Below are 26187 nucleotides of genomic sequence, written 5' to 3'. Positions count from 1 at the left end.
TGACAATGTATAAACAACATTTGTGTTCCCTATGAGTGACCGTTTATATCAAAATAGCGTTATTTTCATCTATCTCGATGCTTTAAACAAGTATCTAGATATTTCTCACAACTTTTAAATACTTTTCAGCAGTATCTAGATGCTTTTTACAGGTATCTAGATACTTAAAAACCCCTAACGACTGTCTAGAAACCGAAATTGCCTAAAGTCTACTGATCTAAATTTAAATGAACTTTAATCATTTGTAAACCCAACTCCTTTCTAAACCAAATCAAATTCTAAAGTCAAAAAATAGCTCCGTTTACAAATGTTTCACGTTATAAACTATAAATGATTAATGAATATACTTAACGTTTTTTATTATCAGTATAATTATGAAAAATAGCTGTCACATCCAATTGAATATCATTTAAAAAAACTTACAACATCGTTTAACACTGATTTAGCTATGGAATTATAAATATGTTTAAAGAAGGAAATAAAGAGTGACACGGACACAAATTTAAATTTTTTTTTTTAAAGTATTTACATCCGTAAAATTAGATTTAAATTTTATTGAAACTTCTGATATCCTCAACAATTAAAGCTGTATATAAACATATCAACATAATAAACTAGTACAATTAATATATTACCATTAAGTAGGATTCCACAATTTATTCCCACATTTTACCTTCATATTAAAGTTTTCCCGAAGGAAAGCTTTAACTCGAACCCCCTTTTGGATCCACAACTGTAATCTGTTCAAATGTTGTAATTCGTTCATTCATTCATTCATATCTTTATATTCTCTTTATTAGAGATTTTATGAACATGTTACAACTTAATAACATACATATAAGAACAACAACATCAACAACAACAACAAAAAAAATAAAAAAATAAAAAAAAAACAAACAAACAAAAAAAAAAACAAACAAAACAAAAATAAAAAAAAAACAAAAAAAAAAAAAACAAAAAAAAAAAACGAAAAAATAAAAGAAGAACCAAACAAACAAGCAATATTACAGGAAAATGGCAACACTAATCTGACATATCAGGCAAGCAATACCCAGGAATAATGTATTGTATTGAAAAGTTAAAGATTATATAACTCTATTTGTCGATATCTCGTGCATTACGCCCGAGTCAAGAAACCACAAGCAATTGCGTATTACACTAAATAACATACACGTGACATAAGTGCAAAAAGATTTTGAAATCATATTGATCTGATTATTCGATCGGACATCCGGGTACCACTTAGAAAAGATCTTCCTTATCTTTACCATAAGTTCATTAAACAGGTTTAACGGGAAATATCAAATTATAGTGTCATATTTCTTTTCTTTTCGGATTTTGCACTTGTTTAAAACAACTCAGTATTGGATGTAAAAGAATATATACAATTTGCACAATGACCAATGTCCGACATTGATATATAGAAAATCAGATTTAGCAGGATTTCCTTATTGTTTGAGTACAAAACATGTACTTTCTTAGTTAAGTTTTTCGAGGAACTGTCAGATTCGTCATTATTTATGGTCAGCATCAATTTCTGTTCCAGAACAAGTGTTCTATTGTAACATATCCAAGTCTAGGATTTGATATAGTTTTCACCAACAAATAATTGTTTCTTTGCCTTTGAAATTTGAATTAATGCTTTTATTTGTATCACATTTCAACTTGACTGTTGTACACCGTCGTATAATCAGCTGAGAAAATAGATGAGATATTCATGGCTCAGACATGTATATGATATTGTCTCAGCCTGTATTTCAAAGTGCTTTGATTTCAGACGTTTCTCGTTAAGCTACAATGACCTTTCTCTTCCCTCAAACTGAAAAAAAAACGTAGATGCACACGTTTAACATAATTAACTAATTCGTCAACACACGATGAACAAAGTGAACAATTTTAAGTAACCAACTATATGTAAGCACAATCATATATGATATTGTCATTGAAATGATATTTGTTTATTTCTAAAAGTGCAGCAAACAGAAATTTAATGTCTCTAAAAAAAGCACCAACTAATGCTCATATAACACACCAAACATTGTTTGACCTTTTAATTACAGTTTAGATCTTATAAGACATCGAACCATGTTACAGTCTTCCTTAAGTAACACATATTAGATAAAAAAAACTAGTTTCTTCTTCGTTGGTGTTGAGTGCTGTGGTAATGAGGGTCATGTCTCTGTTGTAGGTCATCATAATGATGATCTGTACGTTCCCCACCAACTCCTTCATAGGTAGGGGAACCTCCGCTATCGATAATTGTACTCATTTGTCGTCCATGGTCTGATCTAGGAACTCCTTTGCTTTTTAGTATAATGTGTAAAACGATAAATGACTTGTTACAAGTAGTAGTTTTACGATAGTGTTTTACTACTGTTTAAGGATTTAATGTTATTTGATATGTTAGTGGTGGTATGGGCAGATGTATTTATTATAGAAAACTTAAATATCTGGATAATACAAGGGTGATTAATACAATTCTCGTGTGGGTTCGTTATTTGTCCAGTAGATATCAGACTAGTTAACGTTGGTCACGTAGATACAACATTGTCATGGTAATAATAAATGTTATAAGTTCAGTTCAGTTATATGATTTCAACGTTCCACGCATCGCCTTTTCATTTGATGTTAAAGGGAAAGACCATCTATGCATTAACTAGGGCTCTTATGATATATCATACCCACGTTAACATAAATAAATAACCTTTAATGCAAAAAGCGTTTATATAAAATGCTCAAGTCTACGCAAAGTTCAAAATCTTTGAAATATATATAGATAGCCATCTTGCAGAACTCTCCTATCTGAAGGGAGATCATCAGCAGACTTAATTGACTTTTACCGATAGATTCCGATTGGCTCGTGACGTCACCAAGTCGGTTTAGTACTGATACAAGTAATGCAAATAATATGAAAACAAACAATATTCCGTAAATATTTCTACTATCACCAAAACATGCAGTCTTGTCAAACTTACGATTGCGCGAATGATAAAAGAGAAATATTCTGAATGTTTTTCGACCGGCAACACGAACATTCTTTGGAAGTAGCCATTAGATTTTCCTCTGACATACTAGTCTTCTGGCTGAAAATCCTGTTGTTTGTCAATATTGTCTGACATTTGCTTACATGTTGTGACTCCATCTCTTCTGTTTATTATAGGTTGTAATTATAGGGGAAAAGTCCCAAATTTGCGATTTCTTCGGACACCGTAATCAATTACCTATTCACTTTCACTTTACAAACCAACTTCGTGACGTAAAAGCTCAACCGATCATGGTGGCGCCCATAGACGCGGGAAATTCAAATTCCTTAATTATAAATACCGATTAATTAGTTAAGAAAAGGAAATTATTTTGTTTCAATTTAATATTCATGAACTTTAAAAAATAGTTTCGATATTTATGACTTGCACAATAACATAGTCTTCTCCTTTAAATTCGATCAAGATCACATACAAAATACAACACGAGCATAACCAATTTAAACATAAAACAATGATAAACACTTTTTCACAAAAGCCATTCGATGTTGGTACAGCACATATTTGTTTAATTTATAAAAAAGAGCTAAGAAACTATAAATACAACTTAAAAAAATCATGTTTTAACAGCCAGAAGACAGTTAAATCGTTTCTTTATCAAGTACTTAAAATAGGATTTCGAGTGTCTAATGCACATCCTGTATTATTCTCTAACGATTAAGAAACTTACACTTCAAAACGTCTAACGACATAAATAAGTCCGGAGAAGACCATGAGTAATCCTATGATGCCTAGAACACTTCCAAGAATAACTGGAACTACAATAGTGATTGAAATATGTACTCAGAAGGTGTTACATATAATTTGTGGAAAGGCATCTTAAGATACATATTCGCGATAGGAGTAAACTGTCGTGCTTGGCAAAAATCATTAAAATTACATTCAATTGTTGGCATTTACATAAAATTGAACGAATCATAAAAAGTTCTGTTCTGATTTATGGAGAAGTTATATTTTGTCTTTGAGTAAAATTTCAGTAAACGTTCTTGATTATACAACCGTCAATACGATCGTGTTGACAGAAATGTTTTTTTATTATTATTAATTTATATACAATCACCTGTGTTTCTTAAAACGAATGTCATTTTTTATTGAAGTAACTGATCCATGCACCCTGTTTAAGAAAAAAAAAATTGTGCTTAATTACAATAAATCTATTATCTATATCATAAATGATTTTATATCTTAATTTTCTTTGATTTTTTTCTATTTTAAATATACTGCCTTTTTATAGCATTTAAATTTGCACAAAATGACATCAGGCATCACAGTATGTTCATGTAGTTAATTTCCGAAATGATTGTGATCTCCATTGAAGACTACTTAGATGGTCTACACTATACCGACATTTTACTGCTAAGTCCGGAAAGTCTAAGTATTAATTAAATTAATTTACCGTTGTTGACAGTCTGTCGTTGTGAACAAGTTGCAGATTTAGGATTTAGGTGATCCTGAGAAAAATTGAAATCAAAATTACAGCCAGATAGACGTCGTAATGTAAAGTTTGTATTCTGAAAACGGTTTTGTATGTTTCTGTGAAAAAAAAACAATGAAATCGCGATCGAGATTGCATTTTTTAACATTATCTCAAGCTATTCTTCTAATACTTATATTCTTTCTTGAAATTAATTATTTAGATTTCTGGATGAATCTTGGTTTCCTTGTTTACTCTTTCTAAGATATCATCAATTTGCAACGGACAAAGGGACAGAGACTAGACATAAGAAACAGACACAAACAGAAAAAAACAAACATATTAAAAAATAAATAAAATAATACATACAAAGTACCAAAAGTAAATAAGCAACTTGGAAATCTCTAAAAAATGGACCAAGTGCATCCGTGGGGTAAGTGACATCTGCTTTTCTATGAAAAAGTCAAGTCCGGGATACACGAAAGAGGAAAGGAAAACTATGACACGTCGAACAATTTTCAATTTTCATGGTGCCGATGGATACATTGTAACTATCCACGAGTTTATGATTGCGACCATAAATCTTCTGTAGTGATGACTTCAACCTTGTAGCAACATAGTTTAGTTTAGTTTAGATTATATATATATATGTATGCATCCTTGTATTAACATACTGAATTGATCCTCGCCGTGCATGCTATGTATCTACATAGTAATGTACTAGCAAGTAAGATGGTAGAGTTGCCTTACCCCATTAGACTTCTTATACATATATATACTAAAGGAAAAAAATATACATGCCATCAACTACATTTTACATGATTTTTTTGCAACAGGTGTATGTGTCAATCATGGAAATACCATTGTCTGCTAGATTAAAACATACTGTTTTGTATCAATATTTTATTTGCACTTTGAAAACCCATGATTTGAGTTTCTAAGCTGAAATTGTGGTGAGCAGAGCTATGTACACTTCTAAAATGTATGTCCTCTTAAAACAGGAAGTGGATATCCATAGAATCAAACTTCATACATGTGTTCCATGGTTAAAATTTATTAAAGTTCAGCAAAAACATAGTTGGATCCAAAAGGAGCCCAGGGTCCCCCTCATATTTGAAAAAAAAATTATAGAAAATTAATGATACTACCAATAGTGAAGCAGAGCCTCCTCATAGGCCATATTTCACCACCTTTTCCGGGTTTTTGATCTGTTACTGATTTATGTAAAACAGTGATTGTATATTGCGGTCAAATGAATGAACAGATACACTTAAAGACTAACAACTGCCATGATTACTTGTCATGGTCGAATCAGATGCTCTTTACTGTATAAGAGAGAGAGAGAGAGAGAGAGAGAGAGAGGTAATCAAAACTATTAACTTTATTAACTCGATCCAAACCCCGGAGACGGTAAAAGTCTACAATAAAAAAAAAAGGAAATTACAAACATAAATATGCCAAAAAATCATAATATGTAAAACTGCACATGTTCAATATTTTGAACCCGATTTTCATAATATGTGTAGTGTACATGTTTTAAAGTTTCTGTAAATTTGGCTTCCCATACATGCAGGACATGAAGTAATGTTATAAATTTAAAAAAAGAAAGTTTCAAAATAAATGTCCTGGTCAGATTCAATGCAAAATATCAACCTAAGTACTCATAAACATAATCACAATATTCATACAACTATAATGACGATGAAAAAAAACTCTACAAAAAGATTGTAAACTGTTGACAACAAACGTCTATATTCATTCAGAAGATAGTTGTTCTCTTTTACACATACCTTAAAAGGACCAAATATGGTCCGGGGTTAACGTAAAGTTTGAATGTAAACATAGGCAAAACTAGTGATCGGGTTAATATCTAGGATGTTCTTTTGTAAGATAATGGGCACACTGATAAAGATTTTCTCTGACATATTTCAATAGCAGCATGTGGCACACCAGTTACACTATTATCTATATCGTGCATTCATCTGTTCTCGATAGTCACGAGTTCTCGATAGCGATGCACATAGGCAATATGACATAAAACGCGAAATTGCACGTGTGGTCTATTCACAAAGAATTAACCAACTTATTCTTTCCTTGATTCTATCGGGCTTTGATTTCGCTATGTTGCGTATAAAGATATGTATAATACCAATAAACTTTAGTACCCCTTTATCTTACCTTTCTCTTAAACCCAAAAAGCTCATATTTTAAGCGCCCACCTCTCCCAACACACATTTTGAATGCAAACAAATTTTGTTGAAAGTGGAAGGTCATATATTCAGCGGTCATGCACAGTTAGGATATAGGCATGGCTATGTCAGTAAATAAATGTATGGTGCGCAGTACTGGTCGTATCTTAATATTTCTTACCTGAAAACATTAACAACATCATGACGTTATCAATGTTTTAGGAGATATAGAAGAGCAATAATATGAAAAGCCAATTAATTTTGGGCGAATTATAATAAGGATAACCTTGTATATCTTCGTTTCTATTCTTGGAACACCATATCACAGCAAATTAAAAAAAAACAATATAAGATGTGATTTAAAGTTTTTAGCTATATCAAAGTTAATCAATTATAACATTCAATGGAAGAAATACATGGACCTTGAATATATGAAATATCGATACAAATATATCGGATTATTTATTTTCTTTATTTTTACTTTCCAATTATGTCTCTTTTGCCCTCCATACAGAAAGTCATATCCCTATTGAGAACTGATGACGTAGTACCCATAAAGTCATTTAATAGGTCACTAAATTGTGTTCTTTTCACAATGTAAACATGCAATCTCGCCAATCTTCCGAGAATTCAAAATATAAACAAAAATCAGTTTTTATAATGACTTTAAAATTGTAGCTATTTAATAAGTAGTACAACAAACAGGTAAACAGCATTAATATGCTATCGAGAACCGATGACACCATGACTTTTTCTATTAAAACAAAGTTCAGCAATATAAACACATTAATTAATTCACTGAGACACTTATCCGTCAAAAGAAAATAATCAATAGTTAAAAACTTACTCCGTGCGGGGTCAAAACCTAATTTTTGGATATTAATTTTGACATGTTAACTTTGTCATTCCGGACATTCAATTGAACCAATATAAACAAGACCAGATACGAACGGAGATACACGTCAATTTTCCGAAGCGGTACAATTTTTTGGGGCATTACAAGTCAGACTGCAGCTGAAACCGCAAAAAAATCATTTTACCTCGGTTCTGCGAAATAGTTGACCTTCTGGATTTTAGAGAATATGTAGAGCGTCATCCCATCTTAAAAAAATAACTCCTCATGACCTCTGATGAATTTTAAATACGCTACAGTGGTTCCACAAGCAGTATGTATTTGTTTTATCTTACCATATACTTTCTTTTTCAATATGCTTTCAAAGATGATAAACCCTTGGAAAAAAAAAGTTTTTCCTAGTTTTATTTCACTTTGTCGAATTTCCTCTCACAAGTATTGTCCGTTGCCAACTGATGCTATCATAGAAAGAATAATCAAGGGAACCACGATTCGAGCGTAAATCAAAATAACATATTTCAAGAAAGAATACTAGTATTACAAAAACATATTAAGATATTATAGAAAATTGCAATCTCGAACGCGTTTTAATTAGACCTTGGGATCAAAGGTCATCAATATTGGAATGCGACACATCGTCTTTATATGATCTTCCTTCATACCAAACAACAGACGCCCATTGCAAAATATAAAAAAAGTTAAGGACAAGAATTTGTCTTAAAAATTGATCATTTGCTTGACCTTGAGGGAATGATCAAGGTTAAAAGTCATCAACTTAGGTAAGCGACAAATTGTCTTCATATAATCTATTGACATACTAAATATGAATAGCCTTTGTCAAAAGATATAAAAAAAAGTATAAAAGATAAAGACCCGGACAAGAAATTGACTTTAAAATCAATTATTTGATTTTGAGAACAAGTGTCAAGGTCAAGGGTCACCAAACTTGGAACGCAACACATTGTTTGCAAATGATCTCCCTACAAACCAGACCACAAAAGCCTACTAGAATGTCAATAGACAAATCGGTCATTGCATGGACAAGAATTTTGCTTATAAAATCAATTATTTGACATTGTGATCAATGGCCAAATTTAAAAGTCAACACCCATGGTAGGCGACACATGGTCATACGATTTATTGACATACCAAATTAAGATGACAAAGGTATGACTGGGGCAAGAAATTGGCTGTAAAAATCTAGGAAGGGTAAAAATTCACACAAAACCAACATGTCCCCCTATTGGATGGTCTTGTAGGGAAGGGGAAACGGAGACATTAAAATAGCACAGTTAGTAAGTTAAAAACTTCAATCTACATCCAAAGAAAATATACATACCAATGAGAAGATTCTCAATCACAGAAAGAATGACAGGTTCCTGATTTTCTACAGAGAAGAGTATACATATATACACCCCAGCACTGCTTGACTTAGCATTTCGAATTTTCAAAGTTCTGCTATCTAACATCGTGTCATTTGGTAGCACCCACCGATACGTAGCAGTCGGATAATACGATGATAAGCAACTCAGTTCTATTACAGATGTTCCGTCTGTATATACTTCCTGATTTGGTACCTTTGTTATTCTTGGATGAATGTCTATAAAAGACAATTTTCAGATTGAATATATATGTATCATTGATATCCAATCAAAAAAATCAAAACTGTTGGGTAACTGAGGCTGGGAGATCAGTATGTATTCCTATTAGGTGAATAAACAATTGACAGAACATACTCGGCCATTAGTAGACCAAATTAACTTGTTATTAATTCTGTCACGAGTGAACACCCTGAAAAACGAGCATTAAAAGTATGTTTTCAGGATGCTTATGGTTTTCGAATTATAACTGGAAACAAGTTTGTAACACCCATAATTGCTTTGTTAATATCATTCGGTTTCACGAGGGAAGGGGGTCTATAAATGTTGTTTTTAATGTCATCTTGTTAAAACTGCAGAGATTTAATTACAAAAAAGATGCAAAGTCATCATATATAATGTACTAGCATACATTCATGGAAATCCAACTACAGGATTTTCCTACCATTTCACTAGTCCTACCAAAACTAATTAACAAGGATTCCAGGTACGATCAAAGTCGTCGTCGGTAAATACATAAAGAACCACTTGTCGTTATTATACCCCGCCGCATAAACATGAACAAAGTCAACCAACAAAGATGTTCCAGGCAAATGTAGCAAAACTTTTTCGTAACAAAGTGTAAGATAAAAAATACGTGCTTTGCTGTTCGTAGAATGTTACGTCCGGTGAAAGGGGAAGGGCAGTTCATTTGAAAATACCACACATTTCAAGCGGCTCAAGTTTTGGCAGCGGGATTGAAACTAGAAATAGGCTGAACTTATATTTTTACCATTATGAGCATGAATTTACAAATGTTATACTACATTGTCAATTATATAATTTATAAAACGAAACTTACTTTTGACATCTATTGGTGTCGTGGTAATAGCATATTTGTCATCGTTAATGGATGATTCGGATGAACATCGGATGGTAACGTTGTAGTCTTCGTCACTCAAAGTTATTATGGCAGTAATATTTTGATAAAATGAGCACTTGTCTGAAGCCAGTGGTGCGGTAAATAGTTCGGAGACTGTTATGTTATAATGTGTACCATTTGCTAGGATTTTTTGTAATGTAAGATTCACTGGAGGCTTTCCTACTTTTCCTCCACAATTCAATGTAATGCTATCCCCTATCACCAGAAAGTTATTTTTCATGGCATGATTCGATGTCTGAAGTGATTCACTTTGCTCATTGTTGTTCCCTGTGTTTATATTTAAGGATTGAACAACTGAAGACTTATAAAATCTTATTTGGTCAGGAACAGAAGGCATTTCTGAAAATTAAAGCAAAATAATGAAATTTGTTATTTAAAATATCTTGTTGTACGTGATTTGATATATCATTTCACTTTATAGCTCTTAAATCAAATAACATGTCTTTCTCATCAAATCAAATGATTTTTTTTAGAAATACCAACGTCAAGGTGAAATACAGTTATTTACAATCCGAATAGAACTAACTTCGTTTGTATTTTTTTAAGAAACGGTTGAATATTTATACTGGATCAAGTGTTTTGTATTTATACCCTCCCCTCCCCATAAGTTTTTCTATTGGCATACAATTATTTCTTTTTGTAAATCCTTTTTTATGTTTGCTTGTCTATAGCTGTACCTTGCATGCGCAACCTAATGTTAACCTTCCTAAATTGGAGGAAGTATATAATGGAGGTTGAACATCATATGTAGACGTGCACGAAGCAAAACTTCTATTGTGGATGGTTTCAACGGCAATATTTAACTTTTATTTTTATTATGTTTTTTTTAGAAATAAAAGCAATTTATGAATTTTGATGAAAATCAAATGTAGAAGTTGGATACCAAACTTTACGCTTCCTAAAGTTGCAAGCCGGGGTATCACTCAATTAGGTTACACACTGTTTGAATAATAGATAAATATCAATGAAAATATTTTACTTAAATTTATCCAACGCTTTCTAAATATAAGAAAGTACATAAAAATGTATTGTAAACTATAATGTTGAGAATCAATTTTAAAAATGTTTTTAGTGTAATTGAGTTAATCATATTTAATGGATTGGAGTTTTTCACGAGCACCCCACTTATTAGAAATATGTCGATTTGCCAACGTTGGATTAAATTTTCTAATGTACTCTTACAAGACGAGATATGTCTGACATTCTGATAAGAATTGGATGAAACATGTTACCATAGTAAGCGGATACAGGAAAGGGAAATGCATGTAAATGTAAAATATAGCGTAGTTTTACAGCTCAACATTAAACGGTTTAACATGCTTTTTAGAAACTAACGTCAAACCATTAAAGTAATAAATCATTTGTTTAAAAGAATAATATAAAACCAAACAGCAATTATAACCGTACCATTTTTTGAGTTTACAAATCAGAGTGGTGTTTACCCTTGTAGTAATAGTCCCAAATTTTGCGATATGGACAACTGTACATGTATACATTCTACAAATATGAATCTGTCGGTGGCTATTGGAGAACTACCAGTTTTATGTGGACTTGAACGATAACGCTTAATCAAAGATATTCAGAATTGTCAAATTATAATACCTGTTACAACGAAGTTAGAGTGTGCACTTGTTGTCATAATTCCACTATTTGCGTCATGACTAATTTGACAAGTGTACTCTCCTTCGTCAGAACATTCTACAGATGTGAATCTAATGGTGGCAGTTGTTGAAAAACTTTCAGATGTTATATTGAGTTCAGTTCGATTAATTAAGTAAAGTCCATCATTCAGATATCTAACATTTGGTCGAAATTGAACTAATTTCATAAGTTCATTTGATCTATTGTATTTTCCTATTTCAATTGAATATACATTTTCAGAACTTCCTATAATGTAGTTGCATTCCACATCAACAGTGATATTTGCAATTGTCCCCACTATGTTCTTATCCATGGTTACGGTAATTGCATTTATAAAGTTTCCTAGAAAAGAACAAAATATTAATGAGTCAACATCTTTTAAATAAACATATTTGGACAACATCATTAAATTTGAATTATAAATTCTAAAATGAGCTAAAAACATTAATCAAATAGGTAGAAAAAAATGAAACACCAAGCACACACTTCCAAAATCATTTAATAACTCTATCACAACAAAGGTGAAAATGAGAGCACTTTCCCTTACACCATTCATTTTGTTCATTAAGTTTCAGGAAGCACAAAAGGGTTAGCTTCACATCTACCCCAAAACGGTTAGCTTCACGTCTACCCCAAAATAATTTGAGATAAAGAATACTACAGACACTGTAGTATGACGTTACACACAAGGACTTACTTGTATACAATCCAAATAATATTAAACTTCTGAAAAATCTCGTCATGTTTACCCTATTCTGGCGTCAAATTTATTTTTGACTCCAGGAAGTAAATCAACATAGAAATAGAACATTCATTGATTGAATTTTTCCGCAAATGAGGGTAAAGCGGGAGTTTGTTAAATTTTTCATGAAATATCGGAAGGCACCTGTCGAGAGCGGAAAACATCTTGCCGGGCTATACTGACAATATATTAAAAAAAATTGTTATTTTGAGATATTTCAAATTGTTCCCTTTCTGATACATTTTGGCATAGTCATTAGAATTCTAATTAAATTTAATTGCCGGTCTATAATTTGGGTACCATATTAACTCCATGCATGACTTAGAATAATACTGCTTAAAACAATCCACAATGCGTTCGTTTTTCTTTCACTACTACTTAGGGGTTTTTTAACGTCCTTGACTACCCTGTCGGATCTCGCACGGACAGGGATTTTTTTCTTTCAGTTACACCCCCTTTTTAATGTCAAGAAAGTCGGTGACCGGTGTAAAAATACAGAACAATGTACGACAGTGATTTACCGAATGTTTCCAGCGTAATTTGTTTTCGATGATTCACACTGTGAAATAAATTCGGTAATTTCAATCTCGCGCTTTCTCCTGCCAAAACGCCACAACACGAATATGAATCCGCCGTTCACAAAATTTTAACTTTATGTTGAAAATAACAACGAATAATGCGAAAATCTATATAATAAATAGGATAATTAATTGAAAAGATTGAATAACCAAAATTTGATTACTCGTGCCAAGAATGCATTAAGATTTAACTCATGCACGAAACAAATTCCGCCCCCTCGTTAAATCTAAGCGTTCTTCGGCATTCGCGACCATATTTTGGTTATTCAATCTTTTCAATTAATAATCCTATTAGTATCCAGAAGTTTTCATATGAATAAGTATGAATACTTTCATAATTTCTTTCATTATTTTTGCAGAAAAGATCTCTTTCTAATATAGTGTATTAAAAATTTATAATTATATGGTCAATTGTTCCAGACCAATTGCAAGGTCTTTCCTACCAATTCTCTCCTGACAACTTTCATGTTCATGAGATACGACCTTTGTGTCACGGATAAAGACTTATGGTGTTCTAGCCTTTAGAGACAACTCGATCGACAGTATTTATTTCTTGTATATATTTTAAAAGGCGAGGTTTTTGACAATTATTAAATTTGCAAAATAGTTTTCTGATTCTTATAAGAAAGATGAATTCTGTAGTACCTGTGTTGTAATAAACTATTTTTTCATGTCAATTTCATCAATACAATCAGTTGAGAACAAAATGAACGTGTGATTTTCATGAAAATAGATAAATTCAAAGGGAGATAATTATAAAGTATTGCAAAGCAAAAGGCCTCAATTGTCACTTCCAGGTCAAATGGCCACCCCTCTATGAAGTACTAAAACACACTTAACCTAGAATTATGCATTGTAAAGATATTATTTGAGTGTGTATTGAACAAATGTGGTCAAAATAAAAATCTGATTGTGGACTCTAAATTGGTACTTTTAAGTCTCTACAAAAGTATGAGTATTGTGTATTAGTGTGAATAATGTGCCATCATTGTGTAAGTTGGAACAACAATGTTGGAACAAAGTGACTTTACAACATTACTGTACAATAACTATTTAAATATTTTGATAACCAATAATTCGGTCTCTGTTCTTGCTATTTTAAGGCAACTAAAAGAGTTAATGTAAATTGATTCAGTACATGATTACTTTGATTTTCCTACTTTAATGACAATTGAAAATTATTAATACATGTTTATTTATTGTGATATTCTCGCTATGCTGTTGTTTAAATGTTAGGCCATAAATGGAGTTGTTTTGCATTTAAAGATCATAAATAGTGGTTTTTACTGATAAAAAGCTGGACATCCCCGATTTAGGTGCCCATGATAGGTCTAAGCCACTTTTTAAAAAAAATGTATTGGAAGTATACTTTTAAAGACAGTTTCCAGAAACTAACATTCACGCATGTATTAACATTATTTACTTGTTGTCTTATAATATAGGGTTATTGCATGAATACTGGTGAATATCGTCCGGAGCAGAATATTTTATTGCACGAGCTTGCGAGTAGTTTGAAAAGTAAGAACATACAAGGAAATTTAAACTTCATTATTCTTTATTTCCACTTAACATTTGGAGTTACAGCGCTTTGACCGCATATACGTTCACTGTTTTGTCATACAACTAAATATGCATACATGGATTCATTTGAAGCTTTGAATAAAATTAGTGAAGGTTTCTGATTAAAAGCAGCTACAAAATTACCCTTGAGCACAAGGCAATCATACTCCATTATCACATTTTCATTATATAAATCATGATTGTTGGATTACTTTAGAAAAATCTTTATCCATATTCTTTTTTTAGATTAGTTTTATAAACAAAATGCATTAATTATAGTAAGAACTGTTGTTTTCAACGTGTGCACCAATTTTCAAAGAGAGAGGTGATTTTCAATAACGAAAACCGACAAAGACATCACTAATGGAATTCGTTGTATTCGAATATAGTTCTAAATGTCGCTGGACAGTTTTCCTATATAGATACATATATAGACAGTACATACCGCGTTACCAGTAGTTATAACTCATACTATAAAGACAAAAAAAAAAAAACTACCACAAAAAAAGTGCCTAATAGAGATTCAGAAATGACCATACAAATGAGGTAAAATATCTTGTCAAAGTTTGACAAAGAACCAAGAAATACAATAAATACTGCAAATCGTTTTAAGATCAACAGTGAAGGTTCCAAGTCTATACGACTTACGGTTTAAAAGTTTAGTGACCAACCGAACAATTTCATTTTAGGTCGCGAAATCGCGTAACCAGGGAAACCTCAAATCTTTTCGAAACTTTGTCAAATAGTACTGCCCCGGGTTTCTAAAAAATATGGAGCTTTCGGTTTGTGTGTATCTAAAACGGTTTCAGAAATTTTAGCAAAATTAGTTTTTCCGCTACGGGGCAGATAACTCTGGACCGACAAATGATCACGTCTCACAGGGTGAATTCCAAAGTCCCCTGTCAGATTGCAAAAGATTGTCAAAATCTTGTCGTGATACGTTCAGCCAAAACTTTGGCAAAATGCCTGGCGGAAAAAAAAGAATAATAATAATAATAATCAGAAGAAATACAAGAAGGTCTTCCCATTGAAATGGGAAAGACCTTAATCATTGGTTTCCTGTTGTGGTAACCAGATATTTTCCCGAGAATTTGAAAAAGGCGGCCATAGCTAGACTTAGCATTAGAGACAGCCAATTAGAAGCGTTTTCATGTAAAAGAATACATGTACCAGATACAATCAAACCACACATTTTTATGCATCAACGTATGAATATGCCAGAATTCAGTCGTTGGCCCATGTGAAATAGTAGGGGAACATAAAACAAGGGGGAGGGGACAGGGTCTGAGTTAACGACACGTGTGGACACAAGTCCGGTTGTTTTAAGTATATATTTGAATACATGAACAAGTACATTCATCTAAAGTACACGAGGAAGTTTTATACCTTTAGTTTTGGAAAAGTGATTCATCGCCTTAGCCATTCTGTAGCTGAAAAGTGAACTCGAGTGTAATACACATGGATGTTACTATGTACATATATATGAGTGGATTGATTTAAAATTCAGTCTGTGGCCTCATACAGGTGGGGCATAAATAAATAATACATAAGTTTTATTTAGAGTGCATGAAATTCATAACTATAAACATAAGGTATATTGAGGTTTTGGCCGACATATGGTTTGGTTTTGGCCGACATATGTTTTGGTTTTGACCAACATATGTTTTGGTTTTGACCGACACATGTTTTGGTTTTGGTTGCTCTCCTTTATCAACAAATATTGCAATTTGACCTGAAGTAGCATGAATTATTTGCTACATGTACATGTATAATATGGGGTAGGCATTGCCTAAATCAGAGAGCACCGTAAGCTTTACATACATGTACCGTCTGTGCAAGACTGGTAAAAATAATAAAGGTCATTAGAGTGGTGGTCAACCCGGATGAAAATGTTTGCTTCCGCAACCTTGCAATATTTTTATTTATATTTAAGCCGCAAGCGAAATCAATATTTCTATTTGAAAATCTGTCATTTTAATTAATGGGGAAGTTTTTCTCAATAAATGAATAACTTGATTTTTTTCCAACCCCATACCCCACCCCCCTTTCCCATTCAAAATGGTCGATAACTTTATATCACTTCGCAATATTTCACATTTTCTATCCCTTAAGGGCATCTCTATCAATATCCATTTCCGTTTTGGCCAATCAGATCGATCTGCACAGATACTGGAAATATTACAGTTCTCCACGGATGGACATCTGCAAATTCCAAACAAGAAAGTGATTGCCTTTCCTATCTTCGATGCTTCGATTTTGATAATATAATCGGAGTTGTATTTTTTTTCAAGGTGGGTTAGGTTCTTGACAACAGCGACAATGGAACAGCGGAGACGTACGTATAGGGGAGCGGCGAACAGGTAAAAATCAAAAGTTTAAGTTACCTGAAATTCACATGAATTTTAATTGCTCATTTGAAAGGGCAAAGTCTTTTCGGAAATCATGTCGTAAAATTCTGAATGTGGTTCCTTTACTCCGAAAACTCAGGTTAAAAGTCATGACCCTGAAAATGTAAAATTGTTCATCATTATTCTGAGCTTCTATTTATTAATAAAAAAAAAAAATAAAAAAAAAATTCTGTTCATATGGAATATCTATCGATCTATGCACGGACGGAATCGGTGATGACATGATAATGACGCATATTTATATCTAACTATAAGTCTCCGTACAAAAGGCGCTCTTTTGAAAAAAATAAAGTTCGTCTCTTTTAAATGGCTTTGAGAGTTGTTTCAATTTTTTTAAATTCGTCGTGGCATATGTATTCAGGTAAAAATTATCCTAAATTTTGAGAGTTCTACTTAAACGCTTTTCTGAAAAAAAATCGCATGAAACTGTCTGAGACAGATCAATGATGTACTTGAATCTTTAAAGTTGCGAGTTTAAAGCATATTTTAAAACACCCATTATATATAAAAGCATAGTTTAAAACACCCATTATATATAAAAGCATAGTTTAAAACACCCATTATATATAAAAGCATAGTTTAAAACACCCATTATATATATATTTATATACAATGTCTCAGAATGTGACGACTCTATTCTCTACACTGCTCCATCGGATCAAATTGATACAGGGGAGATAACGTAAACTTATAGAAGGGTCTGAAAAATTCCCAACGATGTTAGAACTGTCAAATTTGCGAAGCAAATTTTTGTCGTTCCCTCCGCGGGACTCGACCTCGTACCGCTGTGACATCTATGGCAGGGGGCTAGGGCGCTTTGCCCACAGAGCAACTGGGATGTGTGCCCCAGGTCGTGGAATGGGGTACCCCTAGCGTGTTACATACTGGGGTTATCAGGCTATAATACGGAAAACCTGACCGCAAACCATAGTGGTGCACCGTGTTAGGAAAGATGCCACGTTCCTCGCACGTTAAAGAACTCTACTGTGGTATTCTCCTGGAGTAGGAACCATTGGGCTCCGCCACAGGAGGCTAAATTGCCCGACCCTACCCATATCTCCCTATTCCCAGTGGCAACCAAAATTTATCGACCCCATAGTCCTTGTGTCCCATCCCTTTTTCATTTCATCATCATTTCATGTTCATTTTATCATCAATTTCATGTTCATCGTCTGAATATTGCTAAAATATTGCTGCTCGGACGTTAAACCCCAACAAACAAACAAACATAAATAATTTGTATTAAAAAGCTGAAATATTGACTCTAGCATACTATTCACTGCGCAAAAACCATTTCATTTTTGTAAAGTTCCAAGTTTTCAAGCTTAAAAAGAGGATATCTAGTAATTTTCGCGAGTAAGCTGGTGTCACTTACTTGTACATCAAAAATACTTGTTATTATGTTCCCCAAACGAAGTGAAGGGCTATATTGTTTCTGTTCGTTTCTTTTCTTATAATTTTTTCCCTTCTTTCTCCCAAACGTCTGTTTGAGAGTGTAAACGGAATGGAACGATAATTACTCAGCAACATCACCGTCTTCAGGTTCAGTGATATCTTTTTTAAGAGTATTGATATTGTGACAAAAGTCATCATTTATGAATATAAAACTGAGCAAGTCATCCCTTGCTCTTCCCTGTGCTTAAACATCCTTTTTTGCCCTTGCATTAACAAATAAGATCTCAAAGTTAATCAGAAGCCATTTGACCTTCAACGAGTAAAGGCATACGAACTTACACTTACACCGTCTAGTTGGAAAGACTGATAAATCTTCATGATTGTAGCAATGTGAAAAGTCTTTTTCTCTTTAATTAAATCAAGATCTTAAATTTTAGGTTTTTGGTAAGGTTTTCAAATGCAAAGTCGCATACCGAAGGTTCTGCTTAAGCCTTTACTGTCAAATAGGTAGTCAGACAAGCAGAATGATAAACAGCATTACCAAGTAGGGAATCCTAAATAACATTTATTTATCATTTAACCTCAAAGCAGCCTACTCAAGACCATTCATTCTCTCAATAGAAAGCAGTTTGTGTAATTTTTTAACCTTTTGTGAGTTTTCCACGTACAAATAAAGCAATGAGCATTACTAATAGGAAAAAGGTGCTTCCTAATGAATTGGCTTAGGATTCAAAAGAACTAGGGTTTCCACCAACATCAAGCGTTTGTTCGTTTAAATTATTTACATGGAGCCTTAATTTTAAAGCTGTTTGCTTACTGGTGTATCGTTTGAAACATGAGTGGTGGTACTGCACTATGCATGGCTCTGAAGACACATCGGAATCCCTAAAATCTACAAGAGCATAATACAAGGAATCTTTGCGTAAAGCAGAGGAACGGAACAAACTATCACGTCCATGTTTTGATATTTTCGAAAGGTTTCTCATCAATTTCTTCTTTACAAATAACACATTTGTCAAAATCAAATGCAAAACGTTTTTCTTTAGCATCGGAAGGTGCAAATTTCAAAGAGGTATCAATACTGTCCATCAATATTAATGTACTAATCAAACACACCAAATATACAAACACACCGAACAAAAACAATGATAATCATCAAATAACTATTAAAACAATCCGAAAATCAACACGAAACTATGAAAATAAATCAAGCGAATGAAAAATGCGTGTAAACTCGTAGGATTAGTCAACCAACTGACTTCAAACAGCAATACAAAATCGCAAGATTTGACCTTGAAAGTAAAATCAAATCTGATTCGGTAGAAGTATGTAAAATATTCGGAATCACATTTTGACAAATCGCACCACTTTTATAAAAATATTTCACTTCATGATTTTTAAAAAAAAATCATTGTTTTATTTAAAATCACGCATCGTTGCTTTGCTTTCATTGTAAAAAAATCACTTTCTATAAGCCTTTAATCAATCAAAGTGAGGTGAAAAGGATAAAAATACATATACACAACTTTCGACTAGTGAGCACGTATTCAATTTTGCACGTGCTCCTTCCACAAATTAATGAGACGATAGTCTGATGTGTGTATTGACAGGTTTTGAATAAATAAATAAATTAAAAAAAAAAACAAAACAAAACAAAATAAAAAAAAAAACAACAAAAAACAAAAAACAAAACAAAACAAAACAAAAAAACCCCCAAAAAAAACCGAGTACTAAATATAGACTTCATAAAATCTCTGTCGAATCGTGCGTGGGGTCGTTAACTCATATAGGGTGTTACACTTAAATCGTATTTAAATCCCTAGAGGGACCACTTTTGAGACATTACCTTATGACATGGAAGTTGAATGATAAATTGACTATCTAAAACTATAAAATTCCATGTGACTTTTAGGTACTTTTAACTTTTTAATTTGACGACTTTTTAAATCTCTGCCGCTCGGCTAGTACATCCACATGTTTCCCGAACTTGTTTAAAAACATCACATTCACTGCTTTTAATAAGTAAACAAATAGAGAAAACTCAACAACTATCAGAAAAGATGAATTTATTTTTACTGAAACGTAATCTTAACCTCTGTATTTTTATTTGTTTGGTTTAAGGAAGCGATGAATTTTCTCCGTAAGGGCAGTCACTTTTTGTTACTTCCGGGACATCACATTTTTTCGTTTGTATATTGGGAAACCTTAAGGGAAATTTATATACATGTAGTACATGAAATAACCGTAGAGCTCACACCGCTTCACAGTGCTCGCAATAATACTTTTTATTCTATATCATTCTTGTGGAAGAAAGAGAAAACATACACAAAGTCTTAAATTACTATGTCATGTTCTTAATTTGAAAGCGAGGCGGTTCATATCATTTCCCACCGGTCCTTGCCCATACTGTCTTATATGGACCAGAAGTTATATCCAGGAAAGTAAACAAACAAAAATCTTAAAAGTATAATATAACAATATATTCCCTATTTGGCAATACATGTATTAATTTTTTTAATACATTAGTACAGATAATCACAGGGTTACGGGCTGGTGAAAAATACCAACGCATGACATACAATGTACATGTACATTATTGTACCATGAAATATCTATTTCTATATTTAATATGTAATCTTGTTATCTAAGGCAGGCTAGACAAAAAAATATGAATATTTTTAGTATTTGAGAATCCAAATGAAGTTCATAGTTTCCACACATAACTTTTGACAAACAACATGCTGCGTGCATGATTAATATTTAATTTCATTGGGATTATATTTAGCTTTGTTAGCTATTGGCCGATTGGAAAACTGGGGAAGGACTTGGTTATCGAAAACTTCAGATGATGCTGCTGGTTGGTTGGCACTACATGAGAACTAGACAGTTATGATCACCCAGCATAGGTAGGCCCGGTAGCCTTCTGCATTTACAATATCTGGTTGATGCAAGTGCTCAGCTTATCAGCCACTGGCAGATAGACCTGTTTTAATATTAATCACAATCAAGTCAATGTTTTGAAATTTCTCTTTATTTTGGATTTGCTTATAATTTAAGGAATTAATCAAATTATTTTACATGTAATGTTGCAAGCCTTTCTTTTGAAATCATAAATATGTATTTTCCGGATGTAAGAGTTACATGAAAACTAAATAGCAACAAAGACCACAAATCACATACATTGTGCACATCCAGTTGATCCCATCATTATGGCCTTAAAACATGTTCTTTGTTGTGTTTGTCTGTTTTCCATGTCAGGTCTTTGTCCCTGGATTACAATATTTTGATTTCCGCTCAAATCTTGGTTCACTTGATTACTTTTTTAAAATACTGAGAAGTAGTGCAAAATTCAAAGCTATATCAACTGTTCAAGATTCAACCTCTTAGGACATTTCAAGATGCAAAGTATTTTATTGGTTATCATTGTCAGTTCACCACAATTCATATGAATAACATTACATTTGATGATATGTTCATGTAAAGATAATATCACTCATCGACCCGAGATGGCGTTAACAATATTTGCAAAAGTTTGACTTCATTTTCATGCCAATATGTCGAATTTTCCTTTAGAAACAGTAGGAAATTAATTCCTGGCAAATGTAAAATGTGTTTTTTCATACATTATAATGTCCCTTCAAATTTATTACTTAAAAGATAATATGTAGATTTATTCTGCTTAGAATGGTTTTGTTTGTTATTCAAATAAATGTATGTTTTTTCTACATGAAGGTTTGATAGTTATAATCTGACAAAAAAAGCCAGTGTTTGATCATCCATAAAAGACATAAGCCATGGGAAAATATCTTTATTTTATTTCCCCTATCATGCTTTAATTAAAAGATGGGTAATACTTATCTTATTTTCTTCTTCAAGTTTTGAACTTTTCTTTTTTTGTTGCTGAAAAATTGTAAACAACTTTAGGCATGGTTGAAAGGGTTTAGTGTAGTGGGAACACAATATTGTTTTTTTTATTTGTTTTTTTTTGGCCTTGCTAATAGTGACATTTATGGTAGGAAACCAATCAATACATGAAACAGAAGCAGTTCTAATCAATTTCATGATAACTTAATATTATGCTATTTTAATGATAGTATTTGTTAGGTTATAAATGAACTTATGAGCCAATAAAATATGAAAGAACAAAGAGAGAAGAGAGAAGCATTTCCTTGGCACCCTGCTGATCTGTAAAATTGTAAAAAATAAATAAAATTAACAATTAAGGAAAACAAATATATGTGTTCCCGGTTTCTCCTGCAAAGAAAAAAAAAGCTGTATTCTGATATTCTGAATGTTTAAACCCTGTCATCAGAAGTGGCAAATTGTTATGTGGCCTTGGAAAAAATAATGTCTGTCTTCCTTTCCCTCTGCTGAGGTTTCCAGATGATTGCTTTCAAACGGAGATAGATTATGCTCAAGTGTTTATTACCGTAAAATACATATTGAAATTTAATTTTCATTAATACATTTGATGATATCCATGGCTGGGTATTTGTACTTCACCAATCTTAAAATGCAGGGTATTGTGCGATTGTTTTTTACAGTTTTTGGAACAGTTCCCAAAATGTTTCAAGGAGAAAGGATCATATACATTTGTAAGATTAATTTTTGCTTGTAGCACTGGTTTTAGTATGTGAACTGACTTTTGAATTGGTTATTTCTGTTATTTTTTTACAGAAGCAGCAGCTGTTGTATTTAAATCGATAGAGGACTACATCAAAGTATGGACCTAGGGGTTTGAGAAGAATGTGCAGATTGGGAGGGTTGGATGGAGGCAGGAACGAAAGACAGTCATATCAAAAAAGGAGTGAAAGGTCATGAGTGAGATATAGGGAGGAGTGAAATGTCTGATGGGCAAGGGGTGAAAGGTCAGGAGGTTCGGATTAGCAGAGAGGTGAAAGGTCGATAAGATTAGATAGAAATAGGTTGGAAAAGCCAGACAGCATATTGTTGTTTTGATTAACGTTAGTACCCTTTCAATTTTTATTAATTTGAGATTGTTAGCTTTTAAACTCTAATATGGAACACTTTTCATAAAAATAGTGTAATTTTCTGTTTTCAGACTATAACTCCAATGTGCCTGCAAAAATTTGAATGACGTTTTGGTGAATTGTGTATTTATACTTGTAAAAGCCCCTTTTTAATCTTGCAAATTTGTTATGTTTTGATTTAGAGTTATGGGACTTCATTCATATAAAAGGGGGGTTTCACAGTTTTTAAACTATAACTTAATGGTGGTTGCACCTATTATTGCGAAACTTTGGTGAATTGTCTTGTTTTTGATTGATGCGAGTGCCCTTTGGATTTTCGTCAATTTCGAATTTTTCATTTTTGTGTTGTGGAACTTAATTCATAAAAAAGGGAGGTTTCAATGTTTGTACCATAACATGAGACTACTACAAGCATTTTTTAATGAAATTTTATTCAACATTTTATTTTGAGATTTCCAACTCAAAAACACTTTCACCAAATGCTATGACAATATGAATTGTTTAATTATTTCAATCTAGGCTTTTGATTTCGATTTATCATACCATACAGAGACAAATTCAGGGATTTATAGAAATTAATTTTATCAGTTCATGTTATTTAAGGAAGTAGACCTAGCGTAAGGAACATAACTCATTAAATCGGGGATATGTTTGTATCATATTCAATTTCACCAAAGCCTTTCAAGCTTTCGTTTGAATTAGAATAAAACGAATCCAAGTTAACTAGATGGTTACATAAGATTGATGTTAAATGCTGAATACAAACGTTCCAATGATTTTTAAGAGTTATGTCCCTTACCCTAGGTGTACCTCCTTAAGTCTTATTACGTTATTTTAATAGCTTCCAGTCTTGTCAGAATAATATTTTGTTTTTAATTTAATCACAATCAAAATTGAAAGCTGTATCAACCTTGAATTTTGTGCCTTTATGAGCCCTTTCTGTCTGGGGGTGATCTAGTTCACCAGTCGGAACTGCTCTGACATTTCCGCTACACTAAAAGCGACTCAAAGAAGTTCTATCCGCCAGGTGGTGCTAGCAATGTGGTTGGATATCGCAAGAAATAAAGAACAAGAATTTTGGCCCTAAATAAGGAGCTAGGAAAAATGTAACGCAAAAAATTTCAACCAGTAAAACTTCGGATCAGTAAAAATTCCAGATAGATTAGATTCTAACGCTTAGTGCCTCCAATGTTTTTCCCTGTGTTAGCAGAAAGGCCAAGTATTCCGATTGCTAGTTCCTCTGCAATTTTATTTCTCAACTTCCAGTTAACAAATCTTTTACATGCTCAACTGTAGTAGCATTGTTGATGCCTTTCATTTGTTTTTGGTGTGTCATTTCAAAATTAAGTGCAGTAATGATGTTAAAATTTTATAAAGAACTAAAAATGTTGTATTTGTTTCTGAAGTAACTTATTCATGATTTATTGAAAACATTGAAATATTGTTGAGAGAACAGTCATCAAACCAGAAAATCTCAAACCTACAGAAGAAGTTGGGTGTATTTAATTTTACTGTGTCTCACATATGCCTTAAGCTCAGTTCTTGATTCGATTCTTATGGAAAGCAGCAAGCATGTTCCAAGTGAGCAAAATAAATTCGTTTGAAAACCTTTTATTGAACATGGCTTTGTTTAGTCACATTCTGAGACATTTGTATAATATTGATTTGTAGAGACATGCATCATTAATTTGATCCTCTATCCTACATAATAACACCTAGATGAACTGTCCCGTACTACCATACATCATGTACTAAGTTACAGCCCTAGATAAATCCTACGAGGAGGATTTCATTTAGCCTAGCTGGGCGAGTGGTCTAGGACGCTGGACTTTATGCAGGCGGTATTGCCATAGATGTCACAGCGGTACGAGTTCGAGTCCCGCGGAGGAAACGACCAAAAATTTGCATCGCAAATTTGAGTTTAAACATCAAAGGGAATTTTTCAGACCCTTCTCTAAGTTAACTTTATCTTCCCTGTATCAATTTGATTGGTCGAGAACGTCGTTGCCAGAAAGTTCATACATGCATGAACGCCAGTCAACTTGAATCCAATATGGCGGTCGTGTAGTTCGAAAGAGTGTGGCAACGAACTGAACGGCATAATATAGCCGTAAGAATAGTTTTGTACATGCACATTGATTTTACCGGTCAAGTTTGTTTACGGAGAGTAATTTTAAGCTCGGGGAAAGAAACTTATAACTGAGTCTGACTGAAACCTTAAAAACACCTTTTTGTAATTTTCTTCTTCCTTGTTGTATTTCCTTAATAATTATATTCCTGTTGAATTGTTTACATCTCGTATTTTTCGCCCCGTGCAGGTCCGGGTGTTAAAAGAGTAGGCCTGCAGCAGCGTTAAGCTTGTCGTAAAAGGCGAGTAAATAGTGCTCAGAACCCTAACTGGGGGCTAGGGCGCTCTGCCCACAGAGCAACTGGGATGTGTGCCTCAGGTGGTGGAATGGGGTACCCCTGGCGTGTTACATACTGGGGTTGTCAGGCTATAATACGGAAAACCTGACCGCAAACCATAGTGGTTCACCGTGTTGGGAAAGATGCCACGTTCCTCGCACGTTAAAGAACCCTACTGTGGTATTCTTCCGGAGTAGGAACCATAGGGCTCCGCCACAGCAATCAAGGTTTGTCGATCCCATAGTCCCTGTGTCCCAACCCTTTTTCATTTTATCATCAATTTCATGTTCATCGTCTGAATATAGCTGAAATATTGCTGCTCGGACGTTAAACAACAAACAACAAACAATCTCGTATTTTTCAATGCCAACTGTCACTTCGTCCATGCCGCCTTCATTGTCGTTGTGCAGCCGATTATATGTAAATATTCGTCCGCGCTCCCATGAATA

At 33.1% G+C, this 26187-nt stretch overlaps 1 protein-coding gene across 2 annotated transcripts; it reads right to left on the bottom strand.

The window, feature by feature from the left end:
* Nucleotides 1-908: 908 nt before the first annotated feature.
* LOC148620358 (uncharacterized) lies at nucleotides 909-12430 on the bottom strand. Of its 2 annotated transcripts, XM_088581176.1 has the most exons (9): nucleotides 12356-12430; nucleotides 11620-12000; nucleotides 9937-10356; nucleotides 8837-9097; nucleotides 5836-5873; nucleotides 4438-4492; nucleotides 4102-4155; nucleotides 3712-3799; nucleotides 909-1819 (listed from the first exon to the last, which is right to left on the bottom strand). In XM_088581176.1, the coding sequence occupies exons 1-7, from the start codon at nucleotides 12399-12401 to the stop codon at nucleotides 4130-4132; spliced, it is 1227 nt and encodes a 408-aa protein (XP_088437302.1). In that variant the 5' UTR covers nucleotides 12402-12430; the 3' UTR covers nucleotides 909-1819; nucleotides 3712-3799; nucleotides 4102-4129. The 2 variants fall into 2 exon arrangements, with proteins under 2 accessions (XP_088437302.1, XP_088437303.1); XM_088581177.1 differs by lacking the exon at nucleotides 5836-5873.
* Between the last annotated feature and the right edge of the window lie 13757 nt (nucleotides 12431-26187).

The sequence above is a fragment of the Perna viridis genome, chromosome 4, assembly GCF_037379345.1.
Source record: "Perna viridis isolate PV_CMFRI_1.1 ecotype Kerala chromosome 4, ASM3737934v1, whole genome shotgun sequence".
Lineage (NCBI taxonomy): Eukaryota > Metazoa > Mollusca > Bivalvia > Mytilida > Mytilidae > Perna > Perna viridis.
Note: the sequence above shows the minus strand (reverse complement) of the source record. Positions and strands in the feature narration are given on the sequence as shown.

Coding starts and splice junctions, on each gene's coding strand:
- LOC148620358 (XM_088581176.1), bottom strand. CDS start 12,401: ATGACGAGATTTTTCAGAAGTTTAATATTATTTGGATTGTATACAA. Junction 12,001..12,355: donor ATTATTTGGATTGTATACAA/GTAAGTCCTTGT, acceptor GTTCTTTTCTAG/GAAACTTTATAAATGCAATT. Junction 4,493..5,835: donor GTTTGGATCGAGTTAATAAA/GTTAATAGTTTT, acceptor AATTTTTCTCAG/GATCACCTAAATCCTAAATC.